The sequence below is a fragment of the Zonotrichia albicollis genome, chromosome 10 (genome assembly GCF_047830755.1).
Source record: "Zonotrichia albicollis isolate bZonAlb1 chromosome 10, bZonAlb1.hap1, whole genome shotgun sequence".
Classification (NCBI taxonomy): domain Eukaryota; kingdom Metazoa; phylum Chordata; class Aves; order Passeriformes; family Passerellidae; genus Zonotrichia; species Zonotrichia albicollis.
The window spans coordinates 11,299,294-11,323,645 of NC_133828.1; the positions used below are offsets into that span (position 1 = coordinate 11,299,294).

At 42.6% G+C, this 24,352-nt stretch overlaps 1 protein-coding gene across 2 annotated transcripts in view; it reads right to left on the bottom strand.

The window, feature by feature from the left end:
• Positions 1-1,481: 1,481 nt before the first annotated feature.
• Positions 1,482-24,352, bottom strand: part of UBE2F (ubiquitin conjugating enzyme E2 F (putative)) — a 58,427-nt gene continuing 35,556 nt past the window's right edge. The window contains exons 8-11 of one of the 2 annotated variants that reach the window (XM_074548025.1): positions 23,993-24,025; positions 21,693-21,755; positions 7,955-8,083; positions 1,482-1,971 (exon numbers count right to left, since the gene is read on the bottom strand). In XM_074548025.1, coding sequence (XP_074404126.1) covers positions 1,921-1,971; positions 7,955-8,083; positions 21,693-21,755; positions 23,993-24,025 — 276 coding nt within the window. In that variant the 3' untranslated portion in view covers positions 1,482-1,920. The remainder of the gene's footprint in view (positions 1,972-7,954; positions 8,084-21,692; positions 21,756-23,992; positions 24,026-24,352) is intronic. The other variant, XM_005486873.4, reaches the window with a different exon arrangement.

Below are 24,352 nucleotides of genomic sequence, written 5' to 3' on the forward strand. Positions count from 1 at the left end.
CAGGGAAGGGGTGGGACAGGATTGTTGTGGGAGGCAGGGAGGGCTCTGATGGCTGCAGCTCTCTGCTCTCAGGGCTGCTGGTACTGGCACAGCTTTCCCTGGCTGCCCTGAGCAGCACCCAGCTCTGCCCTGCCCTGGGCACAGCCATCCATGGTGACAGCCCAAGCAATGGGGACTCTGTTCCCTCCTCGTGCTGACAGCACCAGGGTGCCTCTACAGCAAGAACTAATTTCTTACAGCAACCTGGTTGAGTTTTTGATTCAAGAATAATAGAATCCTTCTCATGCCATAAGCAAAAACCAGATCCTTGCTATTTCTGTGAGTGTTTTACCCCCTACCTTTGCTGATATATCTGTTTTGGCAGCAAAGATCTCTCACTGCAGGTGCCTGCTTAAAACACTGAGCTGTTTCTTGTTTCTCTGTGAATACTGTCTGCAGGTGAAGCTCTCCATGCCAATACCTGCATTTCACTCCCTGCTTTCCAGGCATCCAGCAACAGCTACAGGAGCTGCTGAAGCTGCAAAGGAAAAGGCACAGAGAGAACTCAACACAGAAGTTTCATGCCTACAGTTTGCACCCCAGCTCTGCTGTGCTCTTGAGGGAGATTGGTTTCATTTCCTCAGCATCTGCAGCAGAGGAACAGCAGGAGAGAATGAAGGGGGAGTAAAACCCCAACAGTCAATGGCCAAGTGTCACACACACATTTGCTCTGCATGAAAGCACACAAATATTTATTTCCTGGTTTGCAGAAGCTCAGCTGGGCTCCATCAGCTCCTCTGTGTGCTCCCAGTGCTGGAGGATGCCCAGGGAGCTCTGGCACCTGGACTGAAGCCTCTCCTGCAGGCTCCCAGTGCCACCCAGTTCCTTACAGAAAAGGCACCTGCAGCATCACATCCTCCCAAATCCAGAAAGCCAAATGTGCACGAGTGGGGGAATGTGCTGTGGTTCAAGCTGTGTCCTTCCCTCCAGTGCAGGAATCCTGGGAACACAATCAGGTGCTCTCCAGGTAACAGTGCCTAAATTTACCTTCATCAGAGCAAACTGCATCTGATGCTCCCTCACCACATCTTGATTGGAAAGCCAAAGGTAGATTTCTTTTTTAAAAAAATCTCCCTTCCATTAATTTTTTCACAGAAATATAATATATATATATATTTTTATATATTTATATATATAATTTTACTAATACTAAACATGTACTTAAGTTACATATTAGCCTGTATTTCTTTTAACTACTTCACACAATGAGTAGAAACAAAAAACCAATAAACCTGTAGCCCAAACAGGGCCTGAAATTAACAAAGTAAAAATTCCAAACTGTGACAAAAACATACTTACATTAAACAGCATTGAGAACTTCAATACCAGAAGCAGAATCTCATTTTGCACTTCCACTCTGGCAAGCTCTAAGCCTCAGCTGAGTGATTCTGAGAAAAAGCTCATTTTGTTTTTTCTGCTCATCAAAGGCAACAGTTTAGTGATTTGGTTCACAGGAGACCATTTATTGCCAACTCGAAGTTTTCCAAAAACACGCCACCTTTTCTGCTTGGGCTGTTTGGGTTTGCTTTTTTCCTTCCCCCCCCCTCTAGATTAGGCAAGAGTTTAAAAAAAAAAGTGTAATTACAATTTCAATAGTGACTTCTTTTAACTTCTCAAGCATACCTCATCAACAGGATATACAGTACAGTTCAGAAGAGTAAACATTTGTAAAAGGAAGCAGATAACTTTTTCAACCAACAGACACAATTTCTTGCTGTATTTATGCTGAACTCTCTCCTTTGAACATGGACAGGTTATGAAGTTAGTTTTCTTCTTCAGAACAACATGGACACAGGACTGGTACAAGCCAGGCTGCTTTGGCTGCTGCTGAGGTTAAGGACAGCTCTGGAGCCGTGGTCCTGCCATCCATCCATCCCTTCATCATCTGGCGTAGCGCTTAATGTAATCTTCCACTTTATTCCGAAAGTCCTCCTGCAGGGAAGCACAGCTCTGTTAGCCAGGCACAGCAGGGATGGGCTCACAGGGAAATGGGCCCCTGGCAGGAGCCCTGAATCCTTACAATGAGTGCTCCAAAGCAATGGAATCTAGGGGACACTGGGGAATCAAGTGGGGAAAATCTGCCATGACCAGCTGCAGCTTAGGTGCCTGTAAGAGCTGCAGTGAGGGACGTGGGACTCCAGGGGCTCTCCAAACTCCAGGGTGGTGGGTGACAGAGCTGTGCCCACAGCTGTCAGCTCCAGCTGCAGGCAGCCCTGGAGACCCTTTGCTTTTGGTTACAATGCATTTTATACTTTTCTTTTGGTTACAATGCATTAGATACTTTTCTTTTGGTTACAATGCATTATATATTTCTCTTTGCTGAGCATCTTAATCCAGCAAAACCAATCTATACCTTAACTATTATCTATAGCCTATCATAACTACTGTAATTACCATATTCATCTTACTGTTCTCCAATCACTAAAAGTCAGTGCATTACAGTTTAAGCTAGAAGTTGTTTTTCAGTTTTCTTGCAGTAGAAAATTCTGAGACCTTTTTTCTACTTGCAACATTTGCTGACTTGTTTGCCTGTGCTGTCTTTCTGCTTGGTAAAAACATCTTCTTGTTTGGGGTGGGTTTATCCTTTGCTCTAAGTCATAAAAACCCCTTCTAACTAACACACCTTTTGCCTTCTTGGTTAGCCAGCAAGACTGGCTCAGCAATTCTTTTCTTCTATATCAAAACTTGCTTCCATCTCTATTCCTTCTTCAGATTCTACATTCAAGAATCTTTCTGCTAAGCACACATATCTGTGAGACTTTCTTGTCAACCTTTCATCCTTCCCAACAGGTGCACACACTGCTTGCTATTTCATAACCTCTGTATCCAGGGAAAACCACAGAATTCTGGTAGTTTGTGCTTATAAAGCAAGAAGAAATTCTGACATGGTGTGATCCCTGTGCAAGCAGGGATGCCAGGCAGACACCACATTCCTGCCATGTTATTCTGTGCCATTCACATTCTCTGAAAAATCCCTTCACCCAGGATTTTTCTCCTGGGCAGCTGAGAAGCCTCAGAGAAAAGGAAAATAATTCTTATCTCATTTGCTCCTCCTGTGCTGTGCTCATGTGGAATGTGTTTGGGGATTGTTCACCCACAGGTGATTGTTCCATTGGGTTCTGCTGGGAGTTGTTTTGGCTCTTTGGCCAATCAGGGCCAAGCTATGTCAGACTCTGGAAAGTCAGGAATTTTCATTATTATCTTTTTAGCATTCAGTAAGTATCCTTGCTGTATTCTTTAGTATAGTATTTAATATAATATAGTATTATAAAGTAATAAATTAGCCTTCTGAGAACATGGAGTCAGATGCATCATTCCTGCCTTCATTGGGACATTCCCTGCAAATAAAATATTATTCTACAGGCTGGTATTAAATATGTTCCACCCAAACACACCAAGGGCCTGTGCTCCAGAGTGCATTCTGCTGCATTTCCAGCTCTCATTTTTATGTGCTGCTGGAATATAAAGCAGGAAAACCTGGGAAATGTATATACTCACACCTGTTAAAAAAGAAAACAACTAAAAAACCAATGCATGCAGTAGATGAGGAGGTTTTGAAGACTGTCCTGGTACACTGGAGATGCCTGCAAGAGCAGAAAATCCTCTGCCAAGGCTCTGCTTTTACTGGGAAGGGCACAAAATCCCCCTGCCATGACCTGTGGGATCATAGCAAGGCTTCAAACAATGTCACTTGTCAGCTCCATGTCTGCCAATGCACAAAATGATGCCTTTCAAACACAGCCCAAGTGTTCTGGCACACACCACCCAGAGCTGGACATCACAGCACACCAGGAAGGGGCACTAATATGACCTTTTTGTCTGAATCAAGCTTCAAACACATCAATATTTCCCTGGCTCCACCAACACACTTCAAACACTTGAGATCAGCTCCCCTTGTGAAGGTTTGGGTTTCTGCTGCTGAGTGAAAGGATAAAGGTTATCCCATGGTTCAAATCCAAAAGGATCAAAGCAAATCTATGATCCATGAGAAACTCAGTGGTTTCACTTTTCAGCTGATCAGGTTGCATCACACATGTCCATAAAAGTGCAAAGTGCTTGGAATTTCAACAGAGTTTAAAATGCAGTTTAAGGCCAGAAATCCTGTTACAAACAGGGCTGCAGAAATCCCACTCCTCCTCAGGAACAGGCTGCCTGCTCTTTTGGGGTGAAAGAGCAGCTATTTGTGTCCAATATGGCACCTGCTAAAGGCAACAGTGTGTGTAGTGACTTTCTCACTCTACTGCAAGCACACCCATTTCCACACTCATCCAACTGCATGCTGTGTTCAAAAATGCTGTATTTTAAAATGCCATCTCCACTGCAATTAAATTCCCAAACCCAGGGAATTCCAACCCATAGATGCAGGTTATGATGGCTGTGGTGGAAACTGTACTCACTCAGGGCTTCTTGCACATTGTTTCCTGTGGGAAATGGATTTGTAGAGAACTCTCAAAGCCAGACAGAAGGCTCACATATCTCTATATAAACTTTGAGATAAGGAATGCTGACTTAGAAATGCCATGGGGTAGGACAGACATTAAGAGAGAAATGGAACTAGAAACAAGTTTCAAAGGATGGCCTTGCAAATAAGGCTGGATACTTTGGAGACATAGAACTATGAAAGATGCATTGTAGAGGGAGCCACGAGGGGTAATTTTACATTATTGGCTTTAAGGCATTTACAGCATGGTGTGGCTAAAGCTGATAGGCCAAGAAACACTGACAGTGTATTGTAATTAGGAAATAGTTGAATGTATTGTAATTAAAAAATAGTTGGCTTCTGATTGTGATAACATGAATTATAACATCTGTATTGTCTCACCATTCTCATGAGACTGAAAATAGAATGAAAGTATTTAAATGCCTCTCAGTTGCCCCATTTCTGGTCAGAAAAGGGCATAATCCAAGAGTTTCCCACTCCTGTGTTTCTCCAAAAGATGAATGACTACAAGGAACTGAGCCCCCCTGGACACACACACAGAGCAGGGCAGTGCAGGCAGCTCAGAGCAGCCCTGGCTATTCCCTCTGTCCCTTCATGAGTTGTTACACAGGGAAATGGGCTCTCAGCAGGGAAGGCAGAAGGCTCCAGAAAGGCTCCCTGTCACTCCCAAGGAGCTGATGGTGTTGGCAGGATGCATTCACAGGGTGCTGTGTGTGTGTGAACAGGAGGGGCTCAGCCCAGAGCTGCAATGTTCCATCCTCACCTGCCATATGGCTCACCACCTATTAATGGGGGGCACTTCTCTCTGGGCACAGCTGCTTATGTGCAACACTGAATAATCAGATGCAAAATAATTCAGCAGAGCAGGATGTACCCTGCATTATAAAGAGGCAAAATGCTGCTAGAAATGAGAAGGGAAAGGAGGATTCCTAACATCCCTTCAAGGATGTAACATGTCCCACAGAAAGTGCCCTCTGTGTTTAAACAAAGATGTTTTGTTTGTACAAAGAGGTTTCATAAATAACCATTACATGAATAAACATATAAAATAAACAGGGCAGGGGACAGTGATTTTAAAGGGATAAAGAGAAGGTTTCCTTTCAGTGAAAACTTCCTGCACACAAGAGAAGCACAGCTGCAAAAGGGAAGCCCTGGCAGCACCAGCCCCTCACAGTGCAAGGAGCCTGAGTGCCAAAGATGGAAGAAGAATTTCCCAAAAATGGCATCCTGCAACAATGGAAGGAGAGCCTCCACAAAGACAGCATCATTCCGAATCCTCCAAGCCATTTATAAACCCTTCATGGACACAAGACAGCATCATTCAGAATTCTCCAAGCCATTTTATAAACCCTTCATGGACACCAGGCAACTGTTTGTGATGCTGCCTTCAGGCTAAAATAGCTCCAAAGCCAAATTGGACACAAGAACTCAGGTGATTTTTTTAAGGTTGGTCAAAATTTATGGGCTTTTGGCTTTGTTATTTTGAAGACAGATGCAGCAGGAGCCAAACCTTGACAGGTTGGCCACAGATGTGGTCTAAAATTACTAAATTACTAATTACTAAAAGCATCTGCTGTAAGTCCACACTGGGAGAGTGATCAGAGAGGCTGTGGACAAGGGCCTGGAGTGACAGAGAAGGGAAGAACGGCTTCAAACTGACAAAAAATAGGTTAAAATTGGGTATTGGGAAGGAATTGTTCCCTGGCAGGGTGGGCAGGCCCTGGCACAGGGTGCCCAGGGAAGCTGTGGCTGCCCCTGCATCCCTGGCAGTGCCCAAGGTGAGCCTGGACAGGGCTTGGAGCCACCTGGGATAGTGGAAGGTGTCTCTGCCATGGCAGGGGGTGGGATGGGATGAATTTTAGGGTCCCTTTCCAACCCAAACCATTCTGGGGTTCTGTAATTGTATTTAAGAGCACTTGGGGGAGGATCTGTAGAGCCTCAACCCCAGAAGAGAGTTCCACTGTGCCCTTTCAAGAGGCATGGTGAAACACACACTCAAGAACCAGGCACTGTTTCAAAAACTGACATTTGACCTGATTTGGCAGCTCTGGGAGAAGAGATTTCATTTTTTCAACTGTTTATACTATACCAAATTATGCTTATTAACTGCTTGTCTTTTATTAAGCTTTTAATTTGTAATTTGCTCAGTAATCCAAAGCAAACACAATATTTTGGTGACAGCTACCAGAGAAGCCTGGAAAAGTTCTGATGGAAACTTTCCCTAGGGAATCTTCTTTATTTATTTAAAACAAATTATGTATAAGCATTTCCAGGAAATAAAATTTTAAAAATAGATATTAAAAAACATCCAAAGTAGATTTAGCTCATTTATTAGCCCTAACATACTCACTAGTGGTACACCCTGCACTGTTTGGCCAGTCCCTGTGCAGTTTAACACATCTGTCCCCTCACTGTGATTACAACCATGATATTGTGATGAATTTATGATCTACCTCCCCATCCTTTAGATCCACAATCCTCTAAAATTCCAGTGAAACCAGAAAATGATCACAGATAATTGCTCCTGCCCTTCCCTCTTCTGTGCTAGTAATCATAACAGTAGTCATTCTTTTTTTTAAAGCAGCTCTATTTTAACAGAACATTATCTCAACCCTGCATTTATTACCAAGGTGAAATTCCAAATACCCTCTGCTAGGTCCTGACTTGTGGCTCTGTGGATCAGCAAAGGGGGTTCTGAGCAGCAGCAAAATGGCATTTATTAGTCAGCCAAGGCTTTAGATTTAAGAACCAGGCAGATCTACCCATTAGCCCTATGAATTATATTGCAAGGCACCTTTTCTTTCTTTCCCCCTTGCAGAAATAAGTACTCACACCCATCAACCCCCACACATCCCCTCCCATTTAAGGAGCTGAATGAAACCTTTGAGTAGTACAGAAATCTCAAGTATGAGGTGGTTTTTTTACAATTCTTGTTCCTGCCTTGCTCTCCTTTCTCTCTCATTGTTTTATTCAGCTCAGTCTCTACATGATGTGAAGAGTTTTCCAAGCTCTGTAATTAAATTTTAGCTCTCTGAAGAAAGAGAGGAGTAGGGGGTGAAAAACCTGCACAAAGGAATCTCCCACAAGCTCTCTGCTTAGCAGGTGCAGCCAAAGCCACATCCATTTCCATGGATCCCAACTGTGATTTTAAAATCCTGTGATCCCAACTTCAGATTTTAAAATTCTCCTAGACACCAAGCCACTGTCATTTTGCAAAATGATGAGGAAATGCTCGAGCAGATTTCTTAGTAGCCAAATCATAAGGTGGGGAGAAAAAGGTGAATTTTTTACTGCAGTTTAAAAAAAAAAAAAAAACAAAAACAAAAAAACACCAAAGCCAGAACACACCACTGCTGGTATTTGGAAAAGAGCAGCATTGTGAGGAAGAAGATAAAGACTAAGGTTTGGATTTTTTATTTTTTTTAGTATCTGGACACAGAGTTAGGTTACAGAATTGGTGTGGGAAGCACTGACCTGCCTGCCAGGACAGAGGGAAGCTGCAGATACCTTCCACAGACACAGCCATTCATTGGCACATTCATCTGAGATTTCACATCGTAAGGAGGAACCATTTCCCTCAAGCTTCCACAAACTTTCTGCTGTCTGGAGAAAGATAAAGGGAGAGAAGAACTCTCTGAAGTTCCTAGAGGTGGAGCAGGCTATGGATGAGATAAATACACCTAAATCCTGCTGGTGCCCAGGCAAGAGAACTGAGCCAGATGGGGAGAACCAAGCAGCTTCCCAAAGGAAATTGTGCCCTGGATCAGGTGCAAGCAATGGAAGGAGAGTCTCCAAAAAGACAGGATAATTCAGAATTCTCCAAGTCGTTTTATAAACCCCCTGAGGCTTGATGGAGAGGTAGGACAGGTCTCTTACTGCCATTTAACATTTCACCTGTGCTGCTAAAAACAGAGAAAATGGGAATGAACCAGGGAGCAGAGACTGCTGAGCTCAGGAGCCTCCTCTGCTCCTCCAGGGCTGGCCCAGGCTGTGGCAAAGGGTTACACAAAAGGAAAATAACCTGAATTATCCCAATTCCTCTGAGGGCAGCCTCCTGTGAGCTGCACACACACTTGCACCATGAGGATGCCCTTCACTGCCAAGAGAGGCTCTGTCCCTGGGCTGCAGGATCTGCTGGATGAATCACAGGCCCAGAGGACATGGGAGCAGCCTGGCTCTGGCCAGAGGTTCTGCAAGCTCTGCTCCAGGAGATGATGTTCAAACCATCCTGACAGGGCAGGTGAGGCTCCCCGAGCTCAGAGTCCCTGGGAACTGCCCTGCCATATGTTCCCTTTCAAAAGCCAAGATGTTCCTAAAGGATGCAAAGCAAAGATTCCTTTTAAGCCACTCAGCTGCCTGAAGCATCTAAAAACAAAAGCTTTTTAAAACATCTGCATTTCTTCCACATTACCTCAGCAAATCAAACCATCTGCAAAAGCTTAATCAACTCTGCTGAACCTGAGAGAGGCTCCATCCATAATCAAAGTGTTATGGAAGATGGGGAATGGCTGCTATAAATACTTGCAGCATTAGAGAAGTAATGCTTTTCCTATTTACATCTGTGAGCACAATTAGCAGCTGTGCTGTTGCTCATTTGCACATGCCATTTCATGCACTTTGTGCTGGCTGGGAAAAGCTTTCAAAGGCTGCTACAAGGACACACAACATAAACTAGGGAGGCAATCCAAGAAAAACCCCAGTGCAGCTCTGTACGTGCAGAAATGCTGCAGAAAAACAAAGATGTGCTCTGCCATGGCTGCCAGGGTTTCAGTGGGAACAACAAACACCAAACAGGGAGCTTGGGGGAGCAGAGGAAGTGAAGGATTTACTGCAATAAATATGGAGATAAATAAATGCAATGACTCACAGGGAGAATTGTTGTGAAAAGATGTTTTTGGACTGGGATGGAACTGTTGTTCTTAATAAGCCATTAAGCTGTAATCAGAGAGTAATAAAAACCCCACAACAAAAGTTAAACAGCTTCCAAAAAAACCACATCTAGCTTGAAAGCCTTTTGGGACCACATTCTTTTCCAGTGTGGTAAAAGCTTGGAAAACTGAGGTTAGCCAGAGGTAAAGATCTACTTCAGATCCTCAGATACACCTTGTGGGTGCATTTAATTAAAAGAATTCTTCAGTGTTTCATAAGCTCTCCAGAAGAAATCTGGGAAGAGATACTTGATTCAGCTGCCAGGAATAAATCTGAGTTTCTTCTTTCACCTGAAGAAGGCTAAAAGCACCATCACACTTCCATCACTGCAGTTTGTACTGTTATAAGTAAAAAGCAGCGTTCACACAAATATTTGGAAATAGGAAGAGAGATTGCAGGATGTCAAGGGGTGGTGCAGGGCCATCCATTTAAACCAGGGGATGGGGTTAAGTGGGAAACCTCATGCTGGACCAAGGACAGAGAGATCCCAGCCCACAGGAACCAAGCCCAGCAAGGATGAGCTGCGCTAATTTAGGCAACAGCATTGACTCAAATATTCTACAATGCAAACAACATAAAAAATGAGGTCCTGGCAAAGGCAGCTTGGAGCACACATGGTGAGAGCCAGCTCTGTTTGTGTCCCTGTCAGGACCAGGATGAGCAGCCCTTCTGCTCTCTGCCCTTCCCTGAGCTAAGAGCCTTCAACAAGAGCTTCTGACAAAGTCTGACACTGAACAGGCTGAAAATAAAAACTTGAATTTGCATCCTACGTTCTTGGACCCAGACCAGAAATCAAAAGCCTGAAAAGTTCCTGGTTTTGAACCAGTACTTATTTACAGTTTCTATGGGTATAGAAGTATTTGTATCACCCCAAACTGTTTTCTGACACAGCCTTGGATCTCACCATAAACTCTCAGGAACTTCCCTTTTTCACTGTAATTTCTCACTAGGAAAGACTCTGACCTCCCAAACTTCACATCAGAGTAATTCCAAAATCGTGTGGAGGAGCTGAAAATGAGAAATCCAGTCTGAAGATGAACTGAAAACAACAAAAAATGGCAAGAGGTAATCCAAGGAGATTTTATGAAAAGCAGAGCAGAATGCAGGCAAGCAGAGAAGCTAGTGTGACAAAGTCCATAATTTTACAATGATTTATATAATGTCACTCTTTCTCTATGCCTTGAGAATTAATAATTCACAATGAAGAAGCACCACTTCAAAGCCTTGACCTCAATTACTTCTTCAGCAATTTTAACAGCATATCTTGCTCCAGTGTGGGGAGTAAGAGCCAGCAGCACTGAAAATGAAAAAAATCAGAGTTGCATAGAATTCATATATGCAGCAGTGTGCCCACTAATTAGTTCAGATGTAGCTAAACAGGGAAGAGGAAAAAAGACAACAGCAAGTAAAACCCTGTGATCAGTAGGAAGCATGGACAGCCTGTGGTGTTTGAATGAAGCCTCACTCAGTGTGCAGGAGTCTGGAGCCCCTGCAGCCAGGGAATGCCTGGCACAGGCAAGGAAGGGCTCTGGCATGCAGAGACAGCAGAATGGGACTGCTCACAGAGGGGCAGACTCATTCTGTGCAGACTCTCTGGCACTCTGCACCCCCTCAGGGCTCTGCTCTGAGCTGGGGGTGCCACAGAGCCCACCTGCAGCTGGCCTGGCTCTCTGCTGCTGCCAGTTTTGGTGACAGCCACAGAACTGATGGAAAGACTCTGCTGCATGAAGGACAGGTGGGTGGCATCACTGCATGAGCCTTGTTCCTCTGCCAAAAACAAACACTACAAAGCAAAGCCATTGCCAAAGGTTCACCTCAGTGACACTGGGGAATGAACCTGCTCAAAGGCTGAGCTCAGCAGGCCATGAACAGTGGCAAAGAGTCACTGCCATCCCCAGAGGTGACTCTGGAAAATTCCTCCTGCAAATGTCTCAAGGATGAAGTGCTGGAAAAGCTACAGAGCAAACACCCCCTCCAATGTGATTCAGAATCATTTCACTTGGTTCTGCTGGTCATGAGCAAGAGAACAAAGAAATGTTTCCAGCACGTCCTTTAAGTTGCATTCCATTGAAATGTAAGATTATTTTCATGGAACCTGACAGCTGCCTTGCCAAGTTTTCCAGAGGCTCCTTACTTTCATCATTATCCATAATTTTGTATTTCTTCAAATTATTCTGCTGCTGTTACAAGACTATCAGACTGACAGACTCCAACTTTCATCAGAGAAGTGAAAGGACAGAAAACAGAAAAGCTTTAAAAGCAACAGTGGCACTGGGCTGACACATCTGCACACAGCACAGATGCACCAAACACAGGAACATTTTGTTAAATCTTTGTTAAATCTTCTTCATAGTTCTTAGTCTTGGGGTATGGAGGAGAAAAACATCAGGCTTGTCAACTCAGTATCTCCTTGACCCTCAGCTCCACAGAAGTCCTTCTGTTCCACACCTAATTGCTGTTATCTTGTACTTCAGTATGTTCAAGAGAACATTGTTTAGTTTATAATATATGGAGGGATTCCCCTCCTTCCCCATGGCAATTACACTTCTACAGTCTAGGAAACTTCAATCAAAAATTTACTTTAAACCTGAAGTGCCCTGCAGTTCTGAATCTCTCCCCACTCAAAATAATTGGCATTAATCACATTAAATTGACTGCTTCTAAAGCTAAGGCATCAACTTTCTTTTCCTTTTCACCTATTTCAGCAGCTATCTGTACCACAAGGATATTACCACCCTGATGACAGCTTTTGCTTCTCTTTTTAAAAAGATGGCCACAGACTTTAATCCCACATGAGAGAAAATTCCCCTCCAGCCCAGGCATTATAGCTGGGACTGCCAGCAGAACACAGGAAATAAATCATGGATGAGCAGCCACTCATCCTAAGCCAGTGCCAGCCATGAAGAGCAGCTCTCCCTGAGCAGCACAAGGAGAATGGTTTAAAAACCCTCTTTCTGTCGGTGTCAGAGGCTTCCCAGGAGAGGGTGGCTTAGAGCTCCTTGCCAAACACTCTTTACTCTCTTTAGCACAAGGCTGGAGGGCTGAAGTTTCCAAGATGTAACAGAGAAAAGCCCTGGGATGTAACAGAATCAGCACTGATTCAAGCCACAGGCCAACCTCAGTTCTGACAATCAGAGACAAGAATTTATTTTGCAGGCAGATGAAAAGAATAAAAAGTAAAATGTCAAGATATAAAAACTGGTTGCTCCTTCCCTGGTGCATTTTAGCTTCTCTGGGCAATGGGAACCTTTGGCACCTGTGAGCACCAAGGGCAGCACAGCAGAGCAAAGTGGGCTGGGTTTATTCCTTCCAAAGTGATCCTGTGAGAGCACTGATAAATCAGGTGAGAGAGGCTGTCTGTGGAGGCACATCCCAGCAAGGAACAGAATGCAATTTAAATGTCAGGCTGTTAATCCAGGACTAAAATGATCCAAATGAATGCCCAGCCTCCCACTGCTCCATTGTCCTGCCCTGGGTGAATCATTTCCCTCTCTACAGCACTCCAATTCTCATCAACAAACTTCCAGCAGCTCTCCAGCCTTGAAATTTAGTTTGGTTGCCCAGCACTACAATTTGTGGACATCAGATTCTATTCTATTCACACAAAAATAAGTGTCAAGTCTACAAATTCTGGAGTAAACCAACATTAAGCACTTCATGATACTGAAAATAAAACAGCCACCTATTTTTGTTTAAAGTTGTTTTTCAGTTTATAACAAAAGATAAATAAAAGATAAATGAAATCACTTACAATGACTGCTGAACACTAAGGAAAATCAGTACAAGATGAAAAGCTTAGCTTGCCTGCAGCCAATGAAGAAAAAACCCCAAATTTGCAGTGGTAAAACATCATTTTTCATTCCTGATGAAGAGAGTAAGACTTTTAAACCAAAGGATCATCTTTTTTGCCTCCTGTTAAATCTGTCAGTGTTACCCACATATTTAAACTTTGCTGGCAGACATCTGTGAGTTTTCAGAGAATATCAAAACCAGAATATTCCAAATCCACCCAGTTTACTGGTGAGACCTGGTTTATCCTCTCCCCTATTAAATGAAATCCCCATTTCTTTTGCCAGGGGGATTTCAGCCCCGGGCTTCACAAGCTCAATGCCACTGAAGAATCCAAAGCAGCTGTTGTTTTGTGCAGCAAGCCCTGCAAGGGCTGGGGGAGTTAAAAGGGCTGCTTTGGAGTTGAGGGTTATGTTAGATGGTGCAGGAATCTGAGAACCCCCTGAGCTCCCATTTCATTGCTGGGGAGCACACACCCCAACAGGCTCCTCTGGCCAACTTGTTTCTGCTGCTGCAGCTCAATAAAACACAATAAAAGCAATTGCAGGATGAAATCTCTGCAATCCAAGCACTCAGAGTGCCTGACCAGAGGCTCTGCCTCATCACAGGAGGGCTCATGTGATAAGCACCATCCTCTGACACTCCCAGATGAAGAAACCCAGGGGGATGTTGGATTAAAGGCTCTCAACACGAAGGGCTGGTAAATTCACTGCAGAAAATTCCTGCACAACTTGCACAAAGGCTGATTTCTTTCCCCAGTGCTAAAACAAAATCTGCCAAAATAAACGTGGCTGCCCCATCCCTGGAAGTGTCCAAGGCCAAGTTGGAGCACCCAGGGACAGAGGAAGATGTCCCATGGCAAGAGGTGGCACTGAATGGTCTGCAGGGCTCCCTCCAAACCCCACCACTCTGTGACTCACATGGAAATCAATGTGGAACTTACATGCTAAATGTTTTACTACTGAAATAAAGATCTTTCAAGACAGCAGGAAAAAAAAACAAAAAAACCAAACTATTTTGGCTTGGTAGCTTTGTTACTGAATTATTCACACTGGTGACAAGGCAGGCAGGACACGATGACAAGCTGAATTTTCACACAGGTTCCTTTCAAGTCTGCCAAGACAGGCAGGAGTCCATGGAAAAGCCCCAGTCCCTGACAACACCTCACTTGGCAGCTGGAACCAATCCCCTTCTCTCCTGTCACTTTGTCAGAATGACTGCAGCCCTAACCCAGGCAAGCACCAGCACTGTGCCAGAAATAAATTCCAGAAAATCTTCTTTATTGCTGATTTCTCACTTCTTTATGCCACGTTCAAGAGGTCAAACTTTGATGCTTTGGTTTTTTAACCCCTCAGACATAATCCAGCTCAATCTGTTCATGCCTTATGAGTACCTGGCATACCCAGCACGTTGCTCCTCCAGCAGCAGCTCAAACACAATAATAATAAAATACTTTTAAAAACTACATTCAAGGAAATGTTTTTGAAGTATTTTCTCTGTTCTAAAGCAAATTTTCCAGCTGCCTTGAGTCATCACTAAATTTGACATTTGAGCTTAAAAAATGGTAACAGTAATTTTCAGAACTCTTCGTGTATCACTGTCACTGTTTGAATACAGAACTTTACAGGATTTGTTTGGAGAAAAATTCCAGCTGGCTGTGATGGGAAACCATTGGCAAGGGTGAAAAGCCTGACAAGAGAACTGGGCTAAAAATAATGAGTGAATGAAATAAATGAGCATTATTTCTTAAAAATTCCTTAGGGAAGGCATTAGAGAAAGCAGTTTGCCATTAAAATCCCTCGGAGTGCATTCCCTGGCTGCAATCCAATGAAGAAACATTCAGACAGAAACATGATATCAGCTTGGGTCACAGAGGTATTTCACTTTTGAGCCACCCATGTGCTTTGAATACTTTGCAAAACTAAAGCATTTCAATTTTCTGTTTCTTCAGGGACCACTACCCACCAGAGAACACAGATTATCTACAATTATCTGGAAAATAAAATGCTGTTTAGAGCTATTTCTAATGCTTTTTACCACAAATAACATCTTCTCTGAAATGCACAGTGACAGGATGCAGCATCCACAGCCCATGACATTTTGGTTATTATATTTTACATTCTCTAAGTATTTTATATAAAAATGTCTTTTAGAGAATTTGGACAATTTTTTGGTGACTGCTATCCAAACAAGATGTTTTGCACCCATATTGGCCAACAATTACTACAGATCAGTGGATAATATTTCTAATTCCCAGACAGATTTAAGCCTCAAGGAATTAAGCCATAAATAAACTGAAAAATATCAGAATCTAAGCAGTCTGGAGGTAAGGAAGTGGCAAGGAAAAGACCTGATGTCTTCTGAAGAGGAAAAATCCTGCTAAATATTCAAATATGCCTTTGAAATAAAAATTCTAAAGATAGAGGAGGTACAACAGAGAAACAAAGAAGGTACTGTAAGATCACTTAAATAAATTACTTTAAATCAGAAGATCTGAGGAGGAAATACAGATAATGAATATTTTCTTCCCCAAACTTCCAAGTTGAATTTTATTTTGTGTTAGTTTGCCTGCTAAGAGGATCCTGTGGCACACTGGCGTTTACAGCATGCTTTTCACTCAGATGTATCAAAGAGCATTTCAATCAGACTGATCTCCTGAGATAGGAAATTACATTAACAGAAGAAAACTAACTTCATCAACATGATCAATGATGAGATAAAACAGAATCCAAATCTGAAGGTATTATTTAATTTCAAATACTTCTCTTCAGCTCTACAGAAAAATGGAATTTGAAGGAAGGCTTAAATCCAAATGTAATTATGCCCTTATTATGTATGAGCACAGAAATACAAAGGCAGGAGGATGAAAGCACAGCTGGCCCGGACTTTACTTTGGAGGAGTCTTTAGGAGGATCAGATCTGAAATGACACAGAGGCAGCGAGCTCTGGGACTCTTCAGCTGTCTGAAGGCAGCAGCAGGGCAAGGACAGAGTTACTGCAAACTTCAGCAGGGATAAACACCCCAAATCTTCCCCCTCAGATTAATAACTCAGAGAAGAAAGCACCAGGAATAACTCAGAGAAAGCACCAGGCTCTCAGATTGGGGTTGGATAAAACTTGAGGTGGGACACAGGGACAGGAATTCCTTTCCACTTGCAGATGTGCTTCCCAGGCCAGACCTAAAGTGTCTGATTAAAAGCAACAAAAACAATCAACAAGGAGGAAATCAGTCTTGGCTAAACAAGCTTTACAATCCCAAGCTGCTGCTGCTTCCTGATGGCTTCAGAACTGAGGAGGCTGTGCAGGGCAAGTGGAAATTCAAATTGTGTTTCCAGAGGGATGCCTGGAGATCCTCTACAGAAAATCTATATTTATTTCTTACTTCCATCACTGACTTGCTGACAAGCTTCTCTTGCCATGGCTCACCTGCTCTCAGGAGGTCTCTGGCCCAGGCCCTGATACTTTGTGCTGCTGGTTCCTGCCCAGTTCCCCAGGGGTTTCAGAGAATTCCACACTGGTTTGGGTTGGAAGTTCATCCCATTCCACCCCTGCCATGGGCTGGACACCTTCCACCATCCCTAGCCTTGTTCAACCTGGCCTTGGACACTTGCAGGGATGGGCAGCCACAGCTTCTCTGGGCAATGCTTGAACAATTAAGACTCTCCTGTAAAAATTCTGACCTGTTTGCTGTTTAAGGGCTCTAACAAACTGCCTACAATTATGAAATGTTATAAAAATTACCCACCTTTGTTTATTATTCTACTGTAATATTAAGAGCTTTTTTACAATGCCTGTTCTTCATCTGTGCCCTGCCAGACCTGATTTTCTCTCCTGCTCTGTTGCAGAGTTTGTATGACAAAACTTACAAGTCCAATCTGTAGGTTATGTCTTTTTCTTTCCACCCTTCCAGGTACATTTTTTTCTGTAAATTAGATTATTTGGTCCATAATTTTCATTCCATAACTCTGATGTAAGACTTATGGATATCTAAGGGAGATGCAGCATTGAAAGTCATTTGTCCAGCACCTAATGTTTTGAAGATGCCCCTAGAATCCTGCTGCCAGTTGTGACCAAAAAAATCCAAAACCTCTGGCACTCACAGAGCAATTGTGGCTTCCCCATATTTTCTTAGTTCCATTAATAGAAGTTGTGTTAACTCTGTGAGCAGATCTCTTCAGTGAGATCTGTACTGAGCCACTGTTTCTAATTACTGATGGAATTTCTAATGGAGTGAGATCAGTGCTCTCCCTGGTGAGGACAATGACAGGAGAACATTCATCCCACAAGAGTCACCAGAACACCCTCCAAGGACCACAGGCAGCTGACAGGAGGGCCTGGGTATTTAAAGCCAAGTTTCCTACAAAACTGAGGGCAGAAAACCTTCAGAAGCAGCTTCAGATTCTCTAACGCCACAAACTTCATAAATCCATCTCCACAGAAACAACCCTGAAATAAAATCTTGTATTTTATTTATCAGCCAGAGAAACCTTTAATCAAAATTTAAAAATTAAAAAAAGAATTGCAAAAGTCAATCCAGAGCCAAACTCCTCCACACAAACTTATGCAAAATAATTGAGCATTAAATGCTGCTTTCCAAATAAAATCAAGGCTCACTGAATTAGGTAAAAAAAATGTGTTTGAAGTGGGTCCTTGGCAAACACTCACCTCTTCCCATTAGATTTCTCAGCTCTGGCACTTCAGAGCTGCAGGTAAATGTGACAAGCTGGATTTTCACAAGGAGGAAGAAAAATTCCCTGCCAAGAGCAATCTACCTGAGGCTTTCACAAGGACACAGCAGCAAGCACTGAGGACTGATGGGCTGCACTGAGATGGAAACAGCACAGGGAGATGGAACTCAGCTTCTCCTACTGCTGAAACAGCTCCTGATCACAGGCATGAAAAATAATAGTGTTTGCTGATCTGTAGGATGACAGAACTTTGCTTGAATTGCACCAAACACGGGGGAAATATAATTAAAATAGGATACAGCATTGGGGTTTTTGACTCAGCAGGCCTAGATGAGGAAGAAATCTAAAAGGAATAGTTGGAAAAACATTTCTACTTTATGCCACACTGAGCTTGCAAGGAATTTCCTGTTGTGTGTTGTACAAATGGCTTTGAAAAGTTTTCTGGCAGCAGTGAACACCTCTAGGAAATGTAAAGATTTTTACATTTTACACTGGCAAATCACCATGTCCTGAGGCAGCTCCCAAAGCAGCCATGACAAGGCCGCACAGAGAGCATTTCCTACATTTCAGCTACCAAACCACACCCACAGCCCCTCTGCATGAGGAATACCAAGTCCTGAAGCACTAAGCTCACTTGGTTTTCCGCTGCCAAGCTCTTCCAGAACTCAGATCTTTCATGAAAAATAATAGAGTGCTTGCTAATCTGCAGGATGACAAAAGTTTGTTTGAATTGCACCAAACACAGGGGAAATATAATTCAAATAGGACACAGCATTGGGGTTTTTGACTCAGCAGGCCTAGGTGAGGAAGAAATTTAAAAGGAATACTTGGAAAAACATTTCTACTTTATGCCACACTAAGCTAGCAATGAATTTTCTGTTGTGTGTAATACAAATGGCTTTGAAATGTTTTTTGGCAGCAGTGAACACCTCTAGGAAATGCAAAGGTTTTTACATTTTACACTGGCAAATCACCATTTGTCATGAGGCAGCTCCCAAAGCAGCCATGACACATAAGAGCATTTCCTACATTTCAGCTAACAAATCACACCCACAGCCCCTCTGCATGAGGAATACCAAGTCCTGAAGCACTAAGCTCACTTGGTTTTCCACTGCCAAGCTCTTCCAGAGCTTGAATCTCCCAAAAGATCCCCAATGTTTCAGTGTTCAGCCTACCTGACAAGCTCTATGTGTTTGCTGTATAAAAACCAGCAAATCCCACAATTTTTATTTCACATCATTTTTAGGTGAGCAGTCATTAAAACTTAAAGACTTGCTCATTGCTTTAGAATCCATGGGATTGATTGATAATTAATGGCTCTGGCTATCCATAACTACTGACAGAGTGACTCCTGTGCTAAATGCACTGCTCCACAAGCTCATTAATTAGTAAGAGCTTCTTTAAATTCAGCAAGAAATCAACAACCAAACTGCTGAGATTGTATCAGTGTGAGAAGACAATGCTGGGCAACTCCTTGCTTGGTTTACACAGACACATCAATCATCTTTTTATCATCCTTTTATTCTGATTTATTGAGCTCTACACCAGGAGAGGATGCTTGCTTATCTCCCAGTGACTGACTCAACTGCAGAGCAATGTGGGCACCAGAGATGTCCAGCATTTGGGAAAACAGATGTTGCCCAAATTTGTTGTACAGCCTGCCAAAAATTACTGGCACCTAGCAAGGTGTGTGTGGGAGAAGTGTAGAATGAGTAAAGCTGCATAAACAAACACATTTATTTTTTAAAATAATTTGTAGAAGTGGCTTGATGCTCAGTGACTGAAGGGAGCTGCAAAGGAACAAGTTCAGTCAGTGGCAGCTCCCTCCTGGAGCTGAAGGAAGTCAGGCAGGGCTGGAAGGTGAAGCTGCACCAAACACATCTCAGGCAGGACAGGTTAATAAAACGATCAATTTATGGAATTGAGCTCTGAATTTTCTATCATTTTATATCTTAGAACAAGGCTGCTTTTCCAAATGTGCTCAGTTACACACCACAGGTTTTTTGCAAGAATGGAGAGGTGCCTCCCAGAGAAAGGGATCACAGCAGCCCCTTCCAGCCTGACCCAACACAAACATTCCCAGCACAGCTGCTTCCCAAGAAGAATTTGCTACCTAAAAAAAACAGGTCTCAGAGGAAAGAAAACTAATTAACATTCCCATATTAATCCTATTGGGCATTGCAAATATTTCTTAAGAGCCAGGATGGTACCACAGCAGTCTGACTCCACAACAAAGTGTTTATGTAAAATATGACATCTCTGCCACAGGGAACCAAAACAACTCAGGCTGCAAGTGCAGCTTTTCCTCTCCCTTGCATTATTTATTCTCTCCACAAAGGCATCATTGATTTTTTTTGATGTCACCACAAAACATACTACAAAAAATCCAGCCCTACCTGGTGCTGTCATTACACACACATTAAATTCAGAGAGGCTCAAAAAAGAAAATTAAAATGGCATAATATGAATTTTAGAGATGCTTATGAGACCACTAGGAGTTTAATAAATAAAAAATATGTTTTCTCCAAAAAATTGTGATTTAGAAGATTGTCAAAAAATCACTTAATTTGCTTTTTACTTCTTCAAACAACTTCCATGTAATTAATAAGTGTTAACAGTACCTATTTTTGAGGGCTCACCTCTGTTTTTGAGGGAGGTGTGCCTTTTAAATCAGGCAGCATTTTCCTTTCTGTGGATTCCCAATCTCTCAATGAGGCTGAGAGGTGCAGGACAGCAATTTGAACCACCCAGGGGCTGGAATGGGATGGGTTTTAAGGTTCCTTCCAACCCAAATCATTCTGTAATTCCATAAAACAAAAGCACAGAGACCCCTCTCTTCCAGAGGAGGTTTGCAGGTAATTTTTTCCAGCTTTGCTGTATGTTCTCATCTCAGCCCTGCACACATGGATGAATACCAGAATAGCTACAAGATCTCATTAATCAAAAAATAGCTGGAAAGATGAACTTGCAATCCTGGTATTTCCTCTTGAAAAAATGAGATAAATTAGGTGCACTGCCTGACTGTACTTTCAATGAACTCTTCAAATCAACACTTGCTTACCTGGAAACTTCCTGCAATCTTAAAGGTTAACTCCAACAAAAGTGTCAGAAAAGTTTAATTAGAACAAGATGTCTGGAACATAACTAGGAGTGAGTTCTGTGGGCTTGAGGAATGCATCCATGACATGATGGAATTTTGGAGATGGATCCAAAGGAGAAATTGGCACTTTTGCTCAGAGGTGAGCAGTACATCTCATTTATGTTCACCAGGCCATGTTCCGCCTTGCCCAGTCCATAATACATAAATATTAGGATCAGTAAAAAGAAAACAGAAGTTTCTACTCTTGTTCTTTAAATTGCCCAGATTTCTCCTGGCTTTATAAACACAGGCAGCATGGAATAGCTCTGAGTAAAGGAGCTGCCTTTGGAAACACAGAGAGGAGATCTTCTCACAGCTCTTCTAAGGCAAAGGCCACCCTGCCAAAGCAGCTCACCACCAGCTTGCTGCACAGCACATGCACAACTTGAGGGAAATCTCAGCCACAAGAAGGGAAAGATGATCTATTTTGGGGCTGTGACCACATTGTGGCCCACAAGCCCAGCAGATGGTGACTAACTCAGCTGTGTGCAGTTTGCTTTCCCAGAGAAAGCCCTTTTTGTTTGAGTAACTGGCTGCTGATACAATGAGTCACTCAGCTACCTCGAGCAGCAGCTCCACCACTCTAAAAGGAACTGCCTGGGAAGTGCTGAGTACAGAATGTGTGCTTGTTTAGGAACAACCTGCCTTAAATAAACCACTGACTCACCTTGTCACGCAAATGATGCTCTGCAGCCTCAATATTCAAAGGATCGTCAAAATTCAAAAGATCCTAGAAAAGAAAGAGAGAACATTGAGGGGCTCCCACTCACTGCATCACCAGGAGCCCAGAGACCTCAGGAACAAGAAAATGGAATAAAGCAAACAGGACAGCAGGTTTTATTTCATCTTTTTTTTCAATATTTCATCATTTAATCACTGCCTCGGTGTCAAAGGTAAATGCAAATGAGTAATTTGGTAATTGGAAAGCAAATCACAGAGCAATTAAATGGCAACAGCACCAGGGCATTTAAGCCCTGCTGGTGTGGGCCCCATGACACTTCTCCCTGGAAGTGAAAGTATTTCTATCAGAAAACTAAATTTTAGAGGAACAGTCAAACCTTCAGGAGGCACAATTCCTGTTGGTTTTTCTTAGAGGACAAAGTAAACCTTGAAAAAAAACTTCTGCAAACAGTGTGCTGATAAAGTGGGAGTTTCCTTAATTCCACCTCCACAGAAAAGCAATTTCATTCTCTGTGAAGAAGCAATTTCCCTCTCTCTGTGACCTGGAGCCTGACAGGGAAGCTTTAGTGCTCTGGGAAAAACAGGGGAGTGGAAATAGAGGAAATAATAGAAATAGAGGAAATAGTGGAAATAGTGGTAAAAGAGTGCAAAGATCCTGAGAACTAATGTGGAGACACGGAGCAGAAATAGTCCTGACAAACCTCAGGTCTCTCAGTTTAAACTCAAATATTACCTTTGGAAGAAGAAAGGGTTTACAGTTAAAAACAACAAAGAAGAGGAATCAGCATTAAAAAATAACACACAATCACAAGTGGTAGATAAAACCAGCACTAAGAGATAAAATAAACAATGGGAAGGATTCCACTGATTGATGAATGGAAAAAGAGATTTGCTTTTACAAACAAACTGTAGTTTGCTGATAAATTAAATTGGAGATTGAAAGATTAAAGAAACACTGGGGAAAAACCCTGAATTCCATAAGAATGAAAAATTAAATAGGAGGACTGTACATTAGAGGCAAATCATGGTGTCAGGCATTTCAAGAAGGCTGTACAACTCAAGTACCTCAGCCAATGGGGAAAGAGAGAAGGGAAATGGGGCTGGGAAATTGGGATAAAAAGGAGGCTGCATGTTCCAAAAATTGGAGAGATCCCAGGGGAACACCCCATGGCCTCTCCCTTTATTTGAATTAAGTTACAGGACTCTTCTGCCTCCTTTTTGGGCATAAACCTCTGGTGTTTGTGGATTCATTTTCCTGACACAGCCATGACAAACCCCCATGGTCTCCTAGGCAGGCCCACCCCTCCCTGCAGCTCTTTGCTCAATATTTTGATTTTATGCAGCTCTGCCCCTGAGGATTTTGTTTCCTCCCACTTGGCATGCACAGGGAGACTGACTGTGAAATGCAATTCACTTTTGCTGGAAAGGCAAATGCTCTCCAAACTTTTACATCAATTTACCAAAGAAATTGTTGAAAAAACCAAGGCTTTGGATGCCAGGAAATCCAAGCTTCCTTCTACACTCTGGAGTGGGTGGGGTGGGCTCTCCAGAGGAGAAGACAAATGTGGCCACCAAGTCAGTGCTGCTCTTTGCCTCCTCCTGACCTTCCCACCCAGCAGCAATGGCTGAGGAAAGGAATCCCTAAAAAAGGTAACTTTTGTAAAGATTTTGTTTCTCTGCATTTTTAGGGCAAAAGCAGCTGTTGCTTCCTGCCCTCTCCTCCATTTTCAAGGTGCTCCTGAAATTACAAGTTCCTTGCTCCCAAATATCTTTAAAAAACAGAGGAGGAAATGAGATCCCTGAATAAAAACGCATAAATTCTGTGACAAGTCAGGTTTTATGCAAACAAGGAATGAGACTGCAGGGCAGATATTAATACCAAAATACATTTTTTTTTAAAGACTAACACCAACACAATTCCTTCACAGAGCAGTATGAATTTCTATTTCACAATTCCTTCTCAGAGCAGTATGAATTTCTATTTACTAAAATCAGCAGAAGTAGTTTCACAGTGTGTGAAAGATCCCAAATAATTTGTTATCAAAATATCCTCTAATATTTCTAACCAAAGTAAAACCCATGTACAAAAAGCTGGCATTTCAGACAGTCTGGATGAGTTCCACAAACAAAAGCACAATCTGACTTCATACTCATCCAACACCCACTGAAGCCGAGGGAAATCAAGACCTAAACTTTTAAAGGCAGTTTGGTTTGTCATTAGGTGATGCTGAAACTAAACCAGGCAGGCAAAGGAAAAGGGGGCATGCAAAATATTCTTTTACTTACAGTAAATAAAGAGTTTAACCCCCAGACAATATCCTGCAAAGAAAAACACAGTTAGTTAGACAGGCATTTCAGGAGTTTTGAATGTGGTCAGAAACTTAAGTTTTCCATTACATTAAACTTAGTTAATCCATTAAATAACTGGAAAAAATCTAGATTAGGAGTAATGTATTACTAATTTAAATCAAAATGCTGAAAAGGCATTCCCATTTCATGGCCACTTGATATTTAGAAGCCAGCAAAAACTAAATACTGCATATTCAAACAGAAGGTCAGAGCTTTCTGTGTGTATTCCTGTTGCTCCTCCATTCAAGGAGAGGAGTGATACCTCAGGATTTGCCACCAGCTGGAAACTGCACTGCT